Source organism: Pristis pectinata, chromosome 6 (genome assembly GCF_009764475.1).
Source record: "Pristis pectinata isolate sPriPec2 chromosome 6, sPriPec2.1.pri, whole genome shotgun sequence".
In the NCBI taxonomy this organism is placed as follows: Eukaryota; Metazoa; Chordata; class Chondrichthyes; order Rhinopristiformes; family Pristidae; genus Pristis; species Pristis pectinata.
The window spans coordinates 74,895,331-74,915,997 of NC_067410.1; the positions used below are offsets into that span (position 1 = coordinate 74,895,331).

The 20,667-nt window shown below is 45.2% G+C and overlaps 1 protein-coding gene across 1 annotated transcript in view; it reads right to left on the reverse strand.

Annotated features, from left to right (window-relative positions):
• Positions 1-99: 99 nt before the first annotated feature.
• The window catches only part of LOC127571687 (protein FAM124B), a 33,200-nt gene continuing 12,632 nt past the window's right edge, over positions 100-20,667 (reverse strand). Inside the window, exons 3-4 of the mRNA XM_052018292.1 lie at positions 4,752-5,494; positions 100-2,780 (exon numbers count right to left, since the gene is read on the reverse strand). Of these exons, the coding sequence (XP_051874252.1) occupies positions 2,067-2,780; positions 4,752-5,494 (1,457 nt within the window). The 3' untranslated portion in view covers positions 100-2,066. The remainder of the gene's footprint in view (positions 2,781-4,751; positions 5,495-20,667) is intronic.

The window sequence follows — 20,667 nt, forward strand, 5'->3', positions numbered from 1 at the left end:
AGCTGAAAGTTAGAGAAGTTATTAACTGAACTCCATCACAATCACAAAAGAAATGTATTGAAATTAATGCACTAATTGTTCCAACACTTGGATACAAATATCAAACAGCAATTGCATTTTATTAAACACAATAGAGATAATTATAAATGCTGGGAAAATGATAAACATGCAAAATGTTGAAAATTCACAGCACCTGTAAAGAAAAATGTCAATATTTTGGATACGATTTTATCAGAACATCCAGAATTCATCCCAAGTCTTTCCCCCTTACCGATACTGACCTACTCTTTGCAATTTGTTTGAAAAGTATGGATGGGTTTGGCAAGGGTGCACGTACTGGCATCTCCTGCATGCCAGAGATAGGCTTCTTTGAACTGCTGCACTCCTGCAGCTCTCAATGATGTTAAAATGGGTGATATTGACCCATTTATTCATCAGTGAAGAATAAATGCTGATATAGATCACTCAGGAGGAGGGACAAGTTGGAAAGGCACTTGGATTTGAAAGCCTCCCAGAGCACTCATTGCATTTATCCTTCTCAGTGGTGGTGGTTTCGAAGTAGAGATGGGAAAAAGTGCATTTAAAATGAAGTGAACTGCAAAAGTGTTTTCTTTGGCCCTGCAGCTATTGGGACTAGATACCCTCTGGCCATTACATTCCCAATTCAGCAAACTGCAGTGTTTAAAGTAATTCAAAATTACCACCTTCCTAACCTCTGTGCCAGAGACAGCGGGAAGATTTGATGGTGAGGACATAAGCTTCTCATACAGTAAACCTCTCCTTATTTCATGATTACAGTATTTTTATAACTACATTTTCAAAATATTCTGGATTTCCTATTTCAAAATTTAAAATACATCCTGTTACAGAAAATTAATTTTCAAAGCCATATTTGAAATTTAAATGGAATTGTTTCCTTGAAGGAACTGACTGAGGAGAGTTGGGTAGGGGGTGTGACCAATTACAAAAAAAAACCCTGTAGAATTTGTCATCTATAATGGTGATGAAAAAGTTTTCTAAATTGATCAACTTTTACTCCTTTTGCAAAATCACTTAAGTTTAATATATTTTAAAAATTCACCATAAGGATTCTGTTTAAAAATTACTAAACTGTTAGAAATAAAATAAATTTTCAGATCTCACCTCAAATTCTTTCTCTTTATTTAAATGGCAAGTGCTTATGGTACAAGAAGATAATGACTTGTTCAAGTTACTGAGCAGAGATGAAAATCAAATAAAAACCACAGATGCTGGAAATCTAAAACAAAAACAGAAAATCCTGGAAATACTCAGCAGGTCAGGCCACATCTGCGGGAAGAGAAACAGTTAACTTTCAGGTCAGAGACCCTTCATCAGAAACATTGACCCTGCTCCTCCTCCTTCCCACAGTTCCAACCTGACTTGCTGAATATCTCCAGCATTTTATGTTTTCGTACTGAGCAGAGATGGACTGAAATAACAGCATTCACCAACTCAAATCACAAACTGTGTGGTGGATATATTGATATTCATGTAATGTTCAACACATTAAATCCTCCATACAACTGACCTCCAATGCCAAACTAGTATCCAGACTTGACAAATAACAGAAGAAAATCCGAACAGGCAGCAAGTTACTCTTAACTTAAAAATTTTAAAAGACATCCTTATGTAGGCCCTATAGTGACTTTAGTATGTACATCATAGAGTTTAGACAAAACAGCAAAAAAAACTTTTTGCTGGTGTTTACTTTAGCAGATTAGAGCTACAAATTATGTGCAGTTTCTGCAACTCCAAGCTAACATTGGAATTAAATTATTCATTTAATAATGATATATAATTTGAAGAAAATTTCATTGTCAGACGACTGGATTTTGTTCTATTTTACAGGATAAATCCACACAGTGCAAGTGAAATGTTAACAGAATTAATGAAAACATGCGAGTCAGATGTATATTTGCTTTAAAAGATGACAAAATGATTGTAATTTATTGTTCCATTATGTTACCTCTTGCAAGTATTTGTGCATTATAACAAAGAAATTTCACCTGACAGATCAAAGTGAGATTTAATAAGATAACATTTGTCTAAATAAAAAACTCTTCTTCCCCTGTACTATTTTCGCAAAACTGCCAGGGTGCTTCAGGTGATTTCTGACAAATGTATGCCGGCTTTTCTTCCTCATCTGAAGTCTGCCACTTTTTGATTAAAATACTGTTAGTCTCAGAAGACATTACTGTTGGTTTTAATGCATAACTTTTTACACCTGAATTAGGAAGACTATTCTTTTTACCTGCTGAAAGTACAGATACAGAACAGGGGCTAGCACCAGTAAATGGATTTGACTTTGTAACAATGAATCCAGTGTCAACATCTGTTTCTGCATTTTGTATTCCAGTGGTAGTTTCGTGATCAAGGTTTCGGACCTTTATAGGCGTGTTGAAATGGAATGATAAATCATTGCGAGATGTTGTTGCTGGACTGCTGCGTTGTGATGAGTAACAGGAGCTGCTTTTGGGTGTGCTGCACAAACTCTCTGATGTGCTGCTTTCATTTCTGTCCAGCATTCCAGTCAAATTGTTCCTTTGTTTGCCTTTCACATCCTTCCTTTCTTCTGCATCTGCTGTTAAAGCAGGGAACATTTTGTTCCTATCATGAGGCATTTGATTGTCGGGCCACTTATCTGAAAGTGAATTTTGATTGCATGACACTGAACTACACGAGTGATTGCTAAAACCACCGTTGCCGTGCACTTGACCAGCAGAGCAGTTTCTGTCCGAGTGTCGAATGCTCCCTCTGACCTGTTTGCAAGAAAATAAAACACAATAGTTTGGTACATTCTGGAAAAGGTACATGATGTTGGTTTGCAACAACAACTTGAAATATGATCATTTCATTCACAATGAGCCTGTTTAATACAAAAAGCTATAAAATAAAGCACCGTAAAAATACAGCCATTAACTGAATTATATTTGCATCATCATAAATGGAGATTGCTGAGAAGGTGCTAAACATGTGACTTAAAAGAACAGTTTTATTCCACAAAAGGGAAAATAGTCAAAGGACTCTGGCTTGTTTAATCAGCTACCAACTGAAGGAATACGCTTTCTAAAGCTTTATATTTCATTTGACAGGCTGTACCATTTTGAAAAATCTTCAATAATTGACCTGTCAGAATAGTTACCAGACGCTTGTATTTAACTACTCATTTACAAAGAAATGAGTTCTGGCAACAAACGTCTGTACATTGTGCTTATACTGACTGAACCAGATCCAAGTCTAACAAATATTCATACAATTATAATTAAAATTCTACTCAATTTGCATTAAGCACTGATTCCATACAACCAAAAATGATCAGCACAAAGTACTAAGTACATACTCAGATTAATTTATTAGATTGATGGGCAGATCTTGGCTTGGTAACTCAGGGCCTTTATTAAACCAATAGAAAAGCCCCTTCACTGTTGACAATGATAAAACAAATGAAAAACTCCCACATGAAACACAAGGAATTATAAATTGTTCACTTTCAGTAAATTCCACTAGGAAGCACAGAGTATAGTTATGGTACAAGTGCCATTATTGAAAGGGCAAAAAAACCCCAAAAAGGTTAATACTGTTACTGAGAACAAAGTTATCAGGAAAGGCAGAAAAGACTGAGCTCTAATCACCAGAATATGCAAGGCTGTTGGATGTCCTTGGAAAACTTTACGAAAAGGGTTTGATAGGGTGGTTGCAGACAAAAGACCCAGACCAGAATTCATACGAGACTGTCAATAAATCTAATATTCAATAAATCCAATAGGAATTCATGACAGATCTCTTTACCTGAGTGATGTGAATGTGGGCTATTTAAAGCTGTGTGGGATATAAATGCATATGGGGGAGGCTGCATCAGCATCCGGGGAGAGGTTTGAAAGAATGTAACAGACTGAATGCTCATAGGGTTAGATAATACAAGAGTGGAAGGCAGCTCTTGTACAGCATGAATGAAATCATTTAACCAGTTCAGCAGAAAGGCCTATTCCTGTACAGTACATTTAAAATATGGAATTTCTTTGTATGATACTGCAATGCAGAATGTACTACAACAATAGGCACCTCAACCATTGTGATTTTCCATGTATTGAACTGACAATCCCACACTTACATAATGTAGACACCTCTTGACTTGGGAGGATATAAATGACTCAAAAGTGAATATAATTGAGCTCAATCCAACCAGAATATTGAATTTTTCATGAATAATTTTTCACCAAACACAAGGTACAAATCCTTTTGCTGGGATCTAGTCAAATGACTTAATAATAAATTGGGAAATGAAACATGATACCTGATGCTTTTTGAGCTGAAACCAGCAAAGAAAATGACAGTTTTTACAACAGATTTTCCATTTGAAACATTAATTCTGTTTCTCTTCCCCACAGATGCTACTTGACCTGCTGAATGTTTCCAGCATCAGCTGCTTGTAGATTGGATTTCTAACATCTGCAATTTTTTTCCGATCTTCCTAAAATTACAGTGGTTAAATGCAAGGGAATTGTTATGATTTGAAGATGTTTGTCAGATGATCATTTCCAGTTTAAAAATGTTGCTGGTGTTCAAGGCATGAATGTTGATCAATTGTCACTGTTCATTTCCAGAATGGTCTACAAGGATCAGAAACTTCATCTCAATTACCCTGGTGTGAGTTTAATTACAGTAATATTCTTTATAGATCTATTCTAGTGACAGAAGCTCTCCACACTTATTGAAAACACAATACTTACTTGGAAGAGGATCTTGTTTCGATCATAGTCTTCAGTTTGCCACCTGGTGTTGCTGATGGGGATGCATGGATTTGGAAGAAGTGGCACCAACTCTCCTATTGCATGCACTCTGAACTGTAGCACTGCTGATTCTTTAAGATCAACTGGAATGCCAAGTGGCAATTGTTTTAACGAAAGCTGAATACAGAAACTGTGGCTCGAGTATACCGTGAAACAGCAAAAATCCGTTTTTTGCACAGCAGCTTTTTTGTGCAAAATTAATTCATAGAGTTTGACAGCATCCTCAAAATTTTCATAGCTGCAGCTCACAGTGATTCGCAGGATTTCGTTTCCATAATGTACTTGCCTTACAGCCCAGATTGGCATGTTAGCATCCAAAGAATAGAAGTCCTGACAGCAAATCATATAAGGAAGAATTTTTCCACCAACGCTCTCACTGTGATGATACTGCCACGGTGGGCCCTGGAAAAAGTCATGAACTTGCAAAATTCGTTCTTCACCAAAGTCTTCATGTAGGAACAGAATAACAGAGAGAGAAGGATAACCAGAGTTTTTTCTGTGCTGTGACTTGCAATGTATTATTGGACTTGCCCTCTCCGAAACATGAAACAACTGGATATCTGGGCTAATCCAATGCAACAGACAGTCCAAGGTTTGCTGTAATCCTCGAGATTCACCAGGGTTTGCAAGAAGATGTACAGTTACCTGAAAAGGGTCCTGACTCTCTTCTTGCACCAGTTCACCTTAAAAATAGAACAAATGTTTCAATACCATTAACAAAAGCCAAAAGCTACATTAGTTAATCACGTCAAATAGCTAAGATACCAAATTTCTTATGATGCCATATTACACTGAGGAATAGATGGTAGTGCCTTCAATATATGCTCACATTTATTATATTTTTAATAAACTACTAATTTGCATTAGGATTGCATGAAAGAACATGACTGCCAGTGATAGGCTTTGTAAATCTGAATAGAAGTAAATTGGCTGCACAAGATTACAGATAAGAGCATTTAGAAATTTAACTCCTCCTCATGACTGGAATTATGCTCTAGGCTACAACACGGTGCTAGCCTGAAGGAGGCTTCTGACATCTGTGTGGAACTTCTGCCAAGAACACATTTTAAAAGTGAAGTGCTGTAGAATTATCATTAAGGCAACAATTTGCTATCCCTATTGCATCACAAGTACCATAACATGAAGCATCACAACTATTTTAAGATGTAACATCACAGAAGTACAGTGTATTTCAACAACATATCAAATATTAGTCCAAGACAGTGTTCTTCATTGTAAGGCTATGGTTGCTCCTATCAGTCCCAAATGGCCAAGGACTGGGGCCAAACCATGGTCAGGAATGTGGGCAAATGTACAGATGAGTGAGGTTCAGAATGGGGCTCAGATATACAAGTAAAGAGTGGACAGGAACAGTACCAGATACATGAACAGAATATAAAAGGGAACAAGGCCAGGTGCATGGACGGAGCATGCTCCGGAATGGGAGCTGTTGTGTAGATGGCCAGGAACAGTGGAAGGTGTATGGACAGAGCACGGCTAGGAATGTGAGCAGATGTGTAGACGGAATGGGGGCAGGTGTGGACGGGAGCTGGAGACCGGATCATGGCCTGGATCAGCATTCCTTAATTCACAGGGGTAACTACGAGCTTGATTCAAAGGCAATTCATTTCTGATTGATTTGCTTGTGAGGTTAAAGATATGGCAGGGAAGCCCAGTCCTGTGGATTGGACAGCCTGCAGCATATGGGATTTCTGAGAAAATTCTTGCAGTCTGGAAGACCAAAGTCTGCAGGAAATGCCACAGGTTTGACTAGCTTGAGTGGTGGTTTCTGGAGGCACTAGATATTTATTTATTAGTCATACGTACATCGAAACACACAGTGAAATGAGTCTTTCTGCGTAAATGAAAATGTGCCAGGGGCAGCCCACAAGTGTCACCACTCTTCTGGCACCAACATAGCATGCCCACAACTCCTAACCTGTATGTCTTTGGAATGTGGGAGGAAACCGGAGCACCCGGACGAAACCCACGCAGACAAGGGGAGAACGTACAAACTCCTTACAGACTATTTTGCACCTGCGAGTCTGAGAATCACGTGGACAGCATCTTTTGGTTAAAAAGATTGTCACGCCACAGCTTAAAGAACTGCAGTTAAAGGAGGAATGGGTGACCACCAGGCAGAAGAAGGGAGGACAGGTAGGGAATCAAGGAAGCCTTAGAATAACGTGTCATTCTAGAAGTGTGCACGTGCAGGAAAACAGTGGGTGTGAACATTCTTCTATGGTGTGCAGCCAGAGTCAAGTTCACAGCACTACACGAGGCTCAGCCGCACAAAGGGGGAGAAGCAAGAACTCAAAGGATAGTAGTGGTAGATAACCTGAATGTGAGGAGATTGGACAGATGCTTCTGCATTGGGTCTATGGTGCCAGGGTCAAGCATGTCACAAAACGTTTGCAGGGCATTCTGAAGGGGGTTGGGTAAACAGTCAGAAGTCGTGGTTCACGTTGCTACTAACACGATGGGTAAAATATGGTCCTACAACTTCAAGTCAGGGGGTTGGGTAGCAGATTAAAGAGCAGGACTTCTCAAATTGAATTATCAGGATTACTTTCAGTGCAACACACTAACGAATATAGGAAGAGGAAAAAAAGCCAGAGATGAACGCGTGACTGAAGAGATGGTACAGGAAGGAGGGCTTTAGATTTCTGAATCACTGGGGGCAGTTTCTGGAGAGTGGGGACTGAAACAGGTGCAACATCCCTTGGGGGTGGTTGGGGGGGGGTCTTTGCAGGAGGTGTTGAGGAGAGTTTAAATTAATTTGACAGGAAACCGTGAGTATGGGGGGGGGGGGGTGGGGGAAGAGGAACAGACAAATAGTCCTGTCCACCTTTCAACCACTAGATCTGTACAGTACACCAACAGGGCCACAATACCTGTGCCAAGCATGATACCAAATTAAACTAAATCTCTGCCTGCACGTGATGCACATCCCTCTATTTCCTGCCTATTCATGTGTCTAAAAGGTTCTTATCTGCTTCCACCATTACCCCGGCAGTCCATAGGCACCTACCACTGTGTTTAAACAAAAATTTGTCCTGCACATGTCCCTTAAACTTTCCCCCTCTCATCTTAAATGTATGTCCTCTAGTGTTTGATATTTCTATGCTGGGAAAAAAATTCTGACCATCTACCCTACTTATGCCTCTTATAATTTTATAAACTTCTATCAGGTCTCCCCTCAGCCTCCAATGCTCCAGAGAAAACAACACTTCTCTATGATAGTAACATTATTGTATTTCCATATGTAATCAAGGCCCTCAGTTCATCAGCTTTGTCAGACTCCTTGCTTTAAAATGGATGCAATCCAGCCGTGCATTCCTCTTTTGTGCCTGGAAACCTTAGTCCAACAAATGAGGCTGATGAACAGAGGGCAACGATTAAGTATGGGAACATAATATTGTTGCTAATATGGAGACATGGTTGAAAGATGGACAGGACTAGGAACTCAGTTCCAGGGTACAAGGTAGAGAACCTTCAGACAGTATGGAGAGAACAGTGGGGGGGGGGGGTGTCAATGGGGAACAGAAAGAGTGAAGGTGGTGGGAGGGTAATATTAAGGGAGTCCATAATCAAGAAGTCCATATGTCACCACAGGAAGGGGAAGGGTATTCTGTAAGGTTATGCAAATGAGGCCATATGGGGGGAGCTTAGAGGTGAAAATGAGTTAATCACTTTGCTGGGGGAAAACTATGAACCTTCAAACAGAAAGGGCATAAAGTGCAAATCACAGAAGTGTAGAAATAAAAGGATAACAAGAATAGGGGATTTCAACTTCCCAATAATGTGAAAGGCTTATGGGGAGGAGTGGGAGAATTTTTAAAAGTGCATTCAGGACAGTTTTCCAAGCCAGTGTGCAGTAGTCCCTAGTATAACCCATCTTCTAGTAGATCTGATCTTTGGGACATAGCCAGGCAAGTGGAAAGTCAGTGGGAAAACATTTCATTGACAATGAAGTATTTTAAGGTTGTTATGGAGAACAGCAAGGACAGGAAATTAAAAGGTCCTGAATTGGAGGAAGGTTGATTTCAATATGATGAAACAAAAGTGGTTGTTATCTAGGACACATTGAGAGAGGAGGTGGTAGAGTCATTTAAGAAGCATTTAGACAGTTCAGTATGCAAGGTACAGAAGGATACAGGCATTGCAGGCAAACAGGATTTGATGGACAAGGCTGGCATGGATGTGATGGGCCTCAAAGCCTGTTTCTGTGCAGTACGACTCCAAACTCAGCAAAAGTGAAGTGGCAGAAACTACTTGCAACTAACTCTACAGGTAGGCATTCAAAAATGAAACAGTGAAAGTTCAGGGCAATGTTCTCTCATAATAGTGAAAAGCAAGGTCAATAAATCAAAGAAATCCTGAATGTCAATGGACGTTGAAGGTTGGATTAAAACAAAATAGTTTACCATACATTAAATGATTAGAAAACAGGTGAGGTTCTATATGAGTACAATGTGTGGGGTGCAAGTACTTAAAGAATTAACAGATCAAAGGAGGAACACAACATAATACTAGTGAGCAAGATCAAGAAAAATATGATTTTTTTTCTTAATTACATTGGTGTCATGAGGGTAACCAAGGAAAGAGTAGGACACATTATAGACCAAACCGGCATTCTGTACATGGAGCCAGAGGATGCAGGTGAGGCCTTAAATGAATACTTGTCATCTAAGAAGGACATTATAGTTGGAAAATTCATGGAGGGGGACAGTGGAACTCTAGAACAAATTGCCATTGATAAAGAGTAGGCATTGGCTGTCTTAGCAGGGTTAAAGTGGGAATAGATCCTTAGGAACTGATGGGATGCATCCCAGGCTGCTCTGGGAGGCAAAGGAGATGGCTAGAGCTCTGACAGAAATTTTCAAATCTTTTCTGGCCAAAGAAATGGTGTCAGATTCATTATTCATGAAGGGTAGCTGGAGTAAGCCAGGTGAATTATAGGCTGATGTGCCTGACATCAATGGGTAGGGAAATAATTGGAAAAAAACTTAAGGGATGGGATAGATCTGCAATTGGAGAGGCAGAGATTGATCAGGAATGTTCAACATGGCTTTGTCAATGAAGATCCTGCCGACTGAATTTTGGGGTGATTAAGTATATCAATGAAGTAGGGCAGATCGTGCGGTCTACAAGGACTTCAGTATGGGCTCCAATAAAATCTCACATGGAAAATTGATCCAAAAAGGTAAGAAGCCTTTGGGAACCAGGGCAATTTGAGAAATTGGATCTGAAATTGGTTCGGTAATACGAGGTAGCGATGATTGAAGATTGTTTTTGCAAGTGAAAGTCTGTGATCAGTGGTGTCCTGAAGAGATTAGTGCTAGTACCCTTGCTGCAGGAGCTATGATTAATAAGTTCACAGATGACACTAAGATAGGTGGTTTTCTAAACAGTGAGGAGGGTAGTCTTTGGCTATAAAACAATATGGATCAGTTAGTAAGACAGGCAGAGGAAAGGCAGATGGTATTTAATCCCAAAAATGAGATGTGAAATGCACCTTCTACGTAGAGTGTTCTGGGGGCAGCCTGCAAGTGTCGCCACGCTTCCGGCACCAACACAGCATGCCCACAACTTCCCAACCTCTACGTCTTTGGAATGTGGGAGGAAATCGGAGCACCTGGAGGAAACCCACGCAGACATGGGTGAATGTACAAACTCCTTACAGACAATGGCTGGAATTGAACCCGGGTTGCTGGCGCTGTAATAGCGTTACACTAACCGCTACACTATCGTGTATAGGACTAGGACAATTGTGGGAAATACCAAGGAAGAGAGGGATATTCATGAACATGTGCAAGGATCCTCGAAGACAACAGCACAAGTAGATAAGGTGGTTAAAAATGGCATACAGGAAACTTGAATTTATTAGCTAGGGCACAGAATGTAAGAGTGCAAGATTATGGCACAAGCAAACAAAACATTAGCTAGGCCATAATGCAGTATTAGTGCAACACTGTAGAAAGGATCTAATTGCATTGGAGGGTGTGCAGAAGAGATTCACCACTTGAAGGGAGACTGGATAGGTTGGAATTGACTTCCTTGGAGTAGCCAAGGCCGAAGTATGACCTTATTGACAACATAACAAATTTTAAGGAGCACAGACAATAGATAGTGAGGGGTAGATGGGGAGAACTTTATCCCCTAGGCAGAGGTGTTTAGGACCAGAGAGCACGGGTTTAAGGCAAGAGGCGGAAAATTTAGAGGTGACTTGAGGAAGATTTTTTTCCACAGAGGGTGTTTGAAACCTGACGGCGTAGTGGAGACAGGTACTCTCACAACATTTTAGTAGTATGTAGATAAGCACTGAAAACACGATGGAACAGAAGGCTATGAGCCAAATGCTGGGAAAATGCATTAGTATAGACAGATGCTTGATAGCCAGGCAAGATGGGCGGAAGGGCTTGTTTCCATGCTGTACGACTCCAATAACAAAGGCACATGTGCCCTGGCAGGGAAGGGGTGTGGGCTGAAGGAAAGTGTTCATTCAGAGGAGGAGGAGGTAGTCAGGGAGCAGGGCATGAAGGTGGGGCAGGGAAGGAAACGAGTGAAAAGGGTTCAGGGAAAGGTTGGACTGTAGGGTCTCAGGGTCAAAGGGAAGAGTGGAGTTATAAGCAAGGTGCACATGCACGTCTGCACACACACTAATTAATAATCTAAGTATGTATTGTATACTAACAATAATATCACTGACAGTTTGTGTGTTGTTGCCTTTTTAATTCCACAGCTTCCCATTGCATTGTTTAATTGTACATGCAGATTTGGTTTTTAGTTACGCAAGTTACTCTTTAAAATTATGTTAAGATGTAGTAAACAACACACTAATTTAGTACTTGATGTGGCTCTCACATTGAAGGTACTTTTGCCAAAATGGCCGCAGCTTTAATTTTTTTTTAATATATACATCAAATCAACTTTATTCCTTCTCACAACACTTCAGTGTATTTGTGTACACATATTCCATGTACAAATCAGTTTAGCTCTAGAACAACCATGTAGTATGTTGAAAAGAAAATCAACCCTTGATTTTTTTCATAAATACTCCAATTATGCTCATGGTTACACATTCATTTTAGTCGTGCAAGCCTTTTCATTAAAATCTCTGCAATGAACATATTGAAGAAATAAACTGAAAGGAAATCATGACACAGGTGGAAAGAAAATAGGGTTATTGGACTTTATTGACTTTCAGCAGGAGGCTATTATTTGACCATGCCCAGCAGCACATTACCCCATTTTAAACATTCCTGTCTTATGAATGGGTAATAGAGAAATCACTTGGTTCAGGATTAATCTGGAGCCAATTACACTTCATAACTAAAAGTTTAAATTTGCTAATGGAGACAGCCAACTGTAATTTAGTCTGCCAAAAGTAATTAAGTATTTGAGTAAATCTTCTGGACATAGTATTATAGTGCACGCACAACAGATTCCAGGAGATTAGCTTTACCAGGCTATAAAGACAAATGAACAACTAAGCAATCAAAATCTATCTTAATATCTTACGCTGGACCTGATTTCATTTGTACAAAACTTTGGCTTTGTATGGCCTGGAGAAAGATGGCAGAGATGTAGAAAAGAAAAAGCATCCCAGTTTCAATCCCAAAAAAGAATTTTACAACTTTTCCAACATTTCACAGATTACTGCAATACCCCATGACTCAACTTTATTCAGAATGTATTAAATTCTGTGGCTGATAAGGTAATAGCTGGAACTCTATATGGGCGACTTTTATTGAAACTTATTCTATGATTATTTATCTTGAGGGGGTAGATAGTGAAGTATTGTGGTACTATATTAGACATAATACCACAAAATGTCATTGTTTACTCTCAACATAATGTAGGAATGCCACTTAAAATGTATCCTCTAAGTCAAACACAAAGCTACAGCTTTACTAATTACAATCTATTCCCTAATTATAATCATAATTAGTTATGTGCCACAGTTTTGAGCTATGTGAAGCTTTCAGAATGAGATATTCATTTTATGGCAGTTTTAAAAAAAAATCTTCTTACGTCAATTTTAAACACTGTTAATGAAGTTAATATTTCAAATGAGTACTTAAGGTTTACAAAAACAAACAAAAATGTGCTGTTCCATCACTGAAATCCCTTTAGTAAAAATGGTCACGTGTAAAATTACTTCCACCTTACTGCCTCAGTGAAAACTCTGATTGATCATGAACATTTTTAGGTAGCATGTTTCCTGAAGAAACAAATACTTTCTCAAAGTTTTTGCACTGCAAGTCTTTGATATGTAACTGAACCTGAAGCCGGGCCAATGCCTTCTCTGCTGCTGCCTGCTGATAAGGTCTTTGAAAATAGTTAGTGCACTACAGCAGTAGCAATCAGGAAATCCTGACTGATTGCAAGCTCAAAGTAAATTTCCAAAATAATTCAAATTTAATCCTGTTTTTAAAGAGGCAATGAAAACAACCTATTACAAAAGTTTGAAAGCTGCCACAACAAAAGATAATACCCTCTTCATGAGATCAATGCAATTTTCTTTTTAGAATTCACCTACAAATTGTTGATCAACTATTTCCTTTTAATAGTCAAGTCTAATTCCTTACTCATTTTTTTCCATTGAGTTGCTCCTTTAAATATAACTAGTTAATTTTCAGGGTGTTGTGAGAAATCCACATGGATGTCATGTGACATCAACGACAATGACCCCTGCTGACCGGAGGATAGCATTGCTCCTCTGATCAGAAGTGATACTACTGTCAATCAAGGTGCGGCTCCACCCACCCCTCAGGTGTGAGAGTACCTTTTGCCTCTGAACCTGCCTGACCAGTACCCTTTGTCTCTGAACCTGCCTGACCATTGGCTGTGGCAGGAACCTTTGTCTTTGACTCCCACACCATTGGCTCGTTCAAATCATAACAGTGAGGCTCCACCCAGCCTCCTAGCGCCATAAAAAGGGCTGCATCCCCTAGCCCTTCCTCTTTTGATGACCCCAGGAGTATTGAGACAACGCTGCAGAGATCACTGGTAAGAGTGCATCACCACATGGTCAGAGAGCATTTCACTCAGATTCAGGGAGTGTTAAGGGCCAATGCTAGTGTGGGACAGGCATTAAAGTGTTATATCCTGAAGTTGTACATTGTTATTGTGTGCTTGTTTGTAACAGTGTGTGTGTGTGAGTGTATTTTACCCCAGTTGCGATTTCCCACTCACGTTTGTGATATCCTGTGCGTGAGTGAGCGTGTGTCTGTTCCCATCCATTCTGTCCCACGTTTGCCTTTGTGATTAAACTAGGTTTGGTCTACAAAGCTCGTGTTCAGAGTCCTTGATCCACAAGACAATAAAGAACAATTTCACACAACATTTGGCACTGCGAGCAGGGTCTTGAGGATTTTGGCTGGACACAAATGCAGGGAGAATGTTTTGAAATGGGGGATGCAAGGCTAGCGCAGATACAGAGGAGAGGATCCCGGGGTGGACAGATGAGAGTTAGGGATTTGGGAGCTTGGCCAACCTGCTGGCAAACCACGGCAAGCCCATGGACTGGGCTCAGCAGTTAGATCCACGTGGTGAGAAACTGGGACACCACATGGTGGCCCTCCTCCAGCAGTCAGGGTTCCCCAGTGCCAGAGGGAGCCCGAGGGGTGCCATCTGGCTCCTAGCATCCCTCCTGAGGCGCCAGGTCGAGATTACTGGCCAGTTGCAGGATACCTGCTCAGTAAGGGAAAGAGAGGTAGAGACCCTCTGACAAAGGTGTTGCACACTCCAGGAGGCAGTCCAAACTGCCCAGACCCGGGCCAATGACCTTGAGGTGCAGGGTACCGAGGTCACCTGCCGGCTGGTCCAGGTGCAGCAGGCACAAACCGCCCGCAGAGCCGGCTGGCAGACAGATCCCTTTAAAATCAGAGCTCTGGTCCGGCGCGGCGACCGGCTAGACACATGGCTTGGGGACGGGGACATATGATGGACACTGACAAGGAAGGGGCGCTTGAAGAGCAGGAGCCCCTCCAAGCCCGACCACCACTCTGTGCCCCTGAGCCCTTGCAGGCTCAACCCGTCCAAACATGTTCCCCGGTCCACTCCATGAGGGAGGGGAATGGGGATGAGGCAGCCCCAGGGGAGAATGCACAGAGCCCCTCCAAGGTCATGGAGACCCGGGACTTCTCCATCAAGGTGGATCGGTACCGCCAGCAGCCGGGCGAGCACCTGGCTGCGTGGTTGCTCCGGCTGTGGGATGGGGGGGCCTCCAACGTAAGCCTCTCCCACCAGGAGGCGTGTGCCCTGGGGAGCCAGTCCGACCAGCAAAGCATCAACAACGCCCTGCGGGTGCCACCGGGGAGGGCTGGGAATGATGCCATGCTGTGGAACCGGGTAGTGACCGCAGTAAGGACCCAGTACCCTACCCTCCTAGAATGGGACCTATTTGGGAGACCCCAGTGGAGTACAGTCAGCAAGGGCACAGGGGTCATTAGAGAGTGGGCACTGGTGACAGGTATTTACGAGAGGGCAGGTGACTTGGAGCTTTTAGAAAATACGGTGGCGACCAGTGCGCTAGCAGGCTACCTAGTCACCACTGCGCACCCCAAATTGAGACCGGTGGTCCTGTCCCTCATGGGACCGATCGGGGAGAAGACCATACGAGATACCATCACCCTCCTGGAGGGATTGGAGTACACGAAGCAGGGGATGCCTGCCAAGGTCCACAGAGCAGAGACGAAGGCCGGGGACCCCTCCCCCCCCCCCCCCCGTCCCACGCGCAGGTAGCTGTACTTAGATCTGTTGCAAGCAGGGGTTGATGGCACGAGTATAGATGGAGCGAGTACAGATGGAGCTCCACTCTCCACACGCGCTGGAAGGAGCTTTGCGGGGAGAAGCCTGGCCGCAGAAAGACCCAGGGCCACCCCAGCTCCAAGCCTGATTCAGGGGGTGCCCCCAACCGCTGGGCCACGTAGGCTACTCCTGCAGAGGCTGACATTGCCTCTGCTCCTCCCTTACCTGAAACTGCCTCTCCTGCACTCATAGCTCAGCTACGGGACCTGTTGCTGCAGGAGATGGCTCAGTTCTGCCCACAAGAGCCCTCACCTACGGAGTAGCAGACCCCCAGCCCCCTCCTATAGGATGAAGGCCAGGGTCCTCAGCGTGTCTGCTCTGTCACCCTTCCGCGCCTGGGGGATCTGAGGCCACACATACCTGTAGCAATACACTGGGGAAAAGGGAACGTACAGAGGTGGATGGCACTCGTCGACATGGGTGCCCAGCACACCACTGTACCAGGGAACCTCGCGATTTGGAAGGGGCCACAGATGCAAATTGAGGGGTTGGGGGGTTCCCTTTTGCCAGCAAAGGAAGTCAAGGTCCACATGGCTGTCGGGAACCAACCCCCACCGAACGGTAGCCATTTTAATTGCAGACTTGCCCGAGTGTATACTGGGGATAAATGTCCTAAAGGGACAGTCCCTACACACTAGTCGGGCAAGTTTACTTTCGGAGTCGCCTGAGCCACAATGGTAGTTGGGGCGGCTAAATTGGAGCCAGTTGTCATTCCCCCTCCCTCGCAGGTACTCTACAGTCGACAGTATAGGGTACCAGGGGGACACCAGGATATCACAGAGGCTGTGCAAGCCTTGCTGTGGGAGGGAGTTATTAGGCCCACAGCCTCCCCTCTCAATAGCCCCGTCTGGAAAAAGAATGGGACCTGGCACATGACGGTGGACGACCGACAGTTGAACAAGGCTGCGCCCACCACCGACCAACCACCCCCCCCCGCTTCCACGGTACCCAATATAGTCACCCCCATGGAGAATGTGTCAGGGCGCCCAGACAAGTCATGATACGCCATTATAGATCTGGCCAATGCTTTCTTCTCCATCCCCCTCCACGATACCTCCCAGGATCAGTTTGCCTTTACCTGGGACGGGAGGCAATATACATTTAGACACCTCCCCCAAGGTCCAACCATACATCCACAGTCCAACCATATGCCATAGGTTAATTGCACAGGATGTGCGGACCACTGAACTTCCCCAGGGGGTGGTAGCCACCCATTACATTGATGATATCTTGTTGCAAGGCCATTCCGAGGCCATTGTTGCAGAAGCCCTTGACGTGGTAATTTCCTCTCTCAGAGAGTGGGGCTGGGCCATTAACATGGAAAAGGTGCAAGGCCCAGCCCTGGATGTATTGTTCTTAGGATTCCGATGACACGCTGGTGGAAGAGAGATCCCTGAGCCCGCACGGAACAAAATTTTGAATTTCGTCGTCCCCAAGAACAAAACCGACACACAGAGGTTCGTGGGACTCCTTGGTTACTGGAGACAGCATATTTCACACCTTACTATGATCCTGAGACCCCTCCATAGGGTTTCCCGAATAAAGGCCACCTTTTCCTGGGGGCCTGAACAGCAGGCTGACTTTGAGACAGCGAAGCAAGCTGTGGAGCAAGCCCTGCCCCTTGCCACCTGCCACCCGCCGCCCCCCCACCCCCCTTCCCCGTCAGGAAGGGGTCCCCTTTGAATTACAAGTCTCCAGTAGCGAGTAGGTCGCTGAATGGAGCCTCTGGCAAAGGACCCAGGGGCGCAGAGTCCCGCTTGGCTTCTGGACCAAGTCCTTGCTGGGAGCTGCTGCCCGCTACAGCCTTTGAGCACCAGCTACTGGCCTGTTACCTGGCATTCCTCGCCACAGAAAACCAAACTGGCACTGACCCCGTCATCCTTCGCCCCCATCTGCCCATCATGCGACGGGTCAAGTCCCCCGATTCCACTCACAAAGTGGGCCGAGCCCAGAGGTCCTTGGTGGTGAAGTGGAAGTGGTGGTGAAGTGGAAGTGGTACATCGTGGACTGGGCTGAGCCCAGTCTGGAAGGGGTCAGCTGCCTCCACGAAGAGGTCATGTCTTTTCCCCAACCCCAGGAATCACTCCCAGACATTCCCGAGATCGCGCCCTCCCCCGTGTCCTGGGGCCAACCTTTTGACTCCCTCTATCCCGAGCAGAAGCAGCATGCCTGGTTCAGACGGCTCCAGCCGCTGGAAAAATGGGAAGCAACATTGGAAGGCGGTGGCACTTCATCCCACCATGGGGAAAACAGTGACAAAAGAGGGAGCGGGAGGGTCCAGTCAATTGGCCGAGCTAGCAGCAGTGGCACTCACGCTACAGAACTCCACTGGCCCAGTCCACATCTATACTGACTCTTGGGCAGTGGCCAACTGTATGGCGGTGTGGATGGTGCGGTGGCACGAAACAGGGTGGGAAATTCAAGGACGCCCCCTCTGGGGCCAGGAACATTGGCGCTATGTCTGGGACCAAGTGGCCCAGAGATGCATATCGGTCCACCACGTGGATGCCCATACACACAAAGACCCAGGAGGCCATCCAGAATGCCACGGTGGACCAGGCTGCCCAGATATGTTGCGTTACCCTTCCCCGATGAACCTGACTTCAGCGCCCTAGCTGCATGGGTGCACCGTAAGAGCGGCCACCTAGGGGCCGATGGTACAGGTTGCTGGGCAGAACGGTTCGGGGTCGCCCTTACAATGGACGAGTGTAAGACCACGGTTGTGAACTGCCCCATCTGCCAGCAGGTAAAACCACGAGGTTGGCCGACGGGGCCACCGGACCATATTCGCCGCAGCACGGAAGCGGGTCGCATGTGGCAGACAGATTATATTGGACCGCTCCCATGCCATAACAGAAAGCAATACGCCCTAATGACGGTGGACACGTACTCAGGTGTCCTGGTGGCGGTGCCCTGTGAAAGGGCCGACCAGAACAGCACCATCAAGGGATTGCAGTACCTCTCCTCCATCTATGGAGCACCGTGGGAGGTACAGTCCGATCCCATTTTGCAGGGGCCAAGGTACAAAACTGGGCGGCAGAGGAGGGGATCTCGTGGCCGTTTCACATCCCCTACCACCCCCAGGCATCAGGCCTGAGAGGATGAACGGCCTGCTGAAGGAGACGATACGCACGCTGACACCCTCCCACACACTGTTGGGTGTGCTACAGCAGGCCGATCAGCTGAACACACGGCCCACTGGTCGGGGGGGGGGGGGGGGTTCTCCATTATCCCACCATCTGGCTTACTCCCCACCATCCGACTTGCGAGACCCTGAATCCCCCAGGACTGAGGAGTCCGGGAGGTTCTGGGTCTGACAGCCACAAGGCCCCCCTCAGAAGGGGGAAGTCATTGCGCGCGGTCCAGGGGACACTTGTTGGGTCGCGATTCCAGGTCGAACTAACCTGTCCTGTCTCCATACCCAACACCCGACCCACCAGAAATGAGTTTGTTTCCCCACTACAGGACGATGGCACGGCTCCCTCCACCCTCCATCTCTTTCTGCTGACTGTGATGATTGACGAGGTGTCTGCTCAACCTTCCCTTGAAATTACTCACGGATCCGCCAGCACCTCCAAAGACGGAACTGTGGAGCATGTGGAACGGTTGAATCTACACCTGAATCCAGGCACACGCCGTTGAAGCCTTGCCATCGACGATGATTCCTTTGGCTACTTGTCAGAATGGACTGTTTACATGGACTCTTGTTTTTATTAGTTTTCCTTTTATCTCTGTTGCGTTGGTGTTGCGCGGTTCGGTCTCCCTGTTGCACCAGTCGGGCTCGTTATATCTGTGTTCTGGGGGGGCTGGATGGCAGTTCCTCATCATTTCCCCCACCACTGCACATTCCTTCCAGAGATTCCGAATGGGGTGGGTGTTTTAGGAGTTGGTATTCCCCTTCATACAATTTGACCTCCATGCGAGTCCCGACCCTCAGAGTATTCCACAGTTACTGAGCACGCCAAGGGAATGCTGGTGTAGACTCCAGGATGAGTACAGTTCCACCTTTTCAGTTGGCTGTTGTGAGTTTGAGCGAGACTGGTGTCCAGGTGCCCCATGACCCTGCTGATGGTGCCGCTAAGCTGGGACTCCCTAAACTCCGAACGTGACCGACTGGATCTCCAGCTCCAGTACCTACCCGTGGCTCCCCACGGGCTGGTGCAGTTGCTGTCTTCCAGTGTTTGACTGTGCCCTGAATCCACACTCAATGAACAGGGGGAGCACCCAGCACGCAGTGGGTACAGGGACAGCAGGGCCATCACGGAGGTGGAGAGGCTCGAGAGGATAGCCTGCCCCCCCGTATTGCATGGCCAGACTGTCCCATGAGAAACGACGACAGCAGCGGAGCTGGCTGCAGTCAGGCTGGTAACTTGGTGGAATCAGACGGCCCTGGATGGTCCACTCGCTGTGAATGGTGGTACATGTGCGGTGGTTACAGAGGAGTGCTGCACCTTTATCTCTGATAAATCCAGCAACCCCTCCAACCTGGCTGCTCACTTCGGGGACTCGGTGGCCAAAACTCAGAACCAGGGGACCAGCTCCTCCAGCACGACACTTTATGGGAAACAAGTGGCCATTTGGGTCACTGGGGGATGTTGGGCTACTGTCACCCACTGGCCATTGCCCTCCTTTTGTTGACTATGGTTTCTGTGTACCCTGATAGCTCCTCCCTTGATTGGCAAGTCGTCTAACTTCCGAGGGGTGGAATGTTGTGAGAAATCCACATGGATGTCACGTGACATCAACGACAATGAACACCACTGACTGGAGGACAGCATTGCTCCTCTGATCGGAAGTGATACTACTGTCGATCAAGGTGCGGCTCCACCCACCCCTCAGGTGTGAGAGTACCTTTTGCCTCTGAACTTGCCTGACCAGTACCCTTTGTCTCTGAACTTGCCTGACCATTGGCTGTAGCAGGAACCTTTGTCTTTGACTCCCACATCATTGGCTTGTTTAAGTCACGACAGTGAGGCTCCACCCAGCCTCCTAGTGCCATAAAAAGGGCTGCATCTCCTAGTCCTCCCTCTTTTGACAA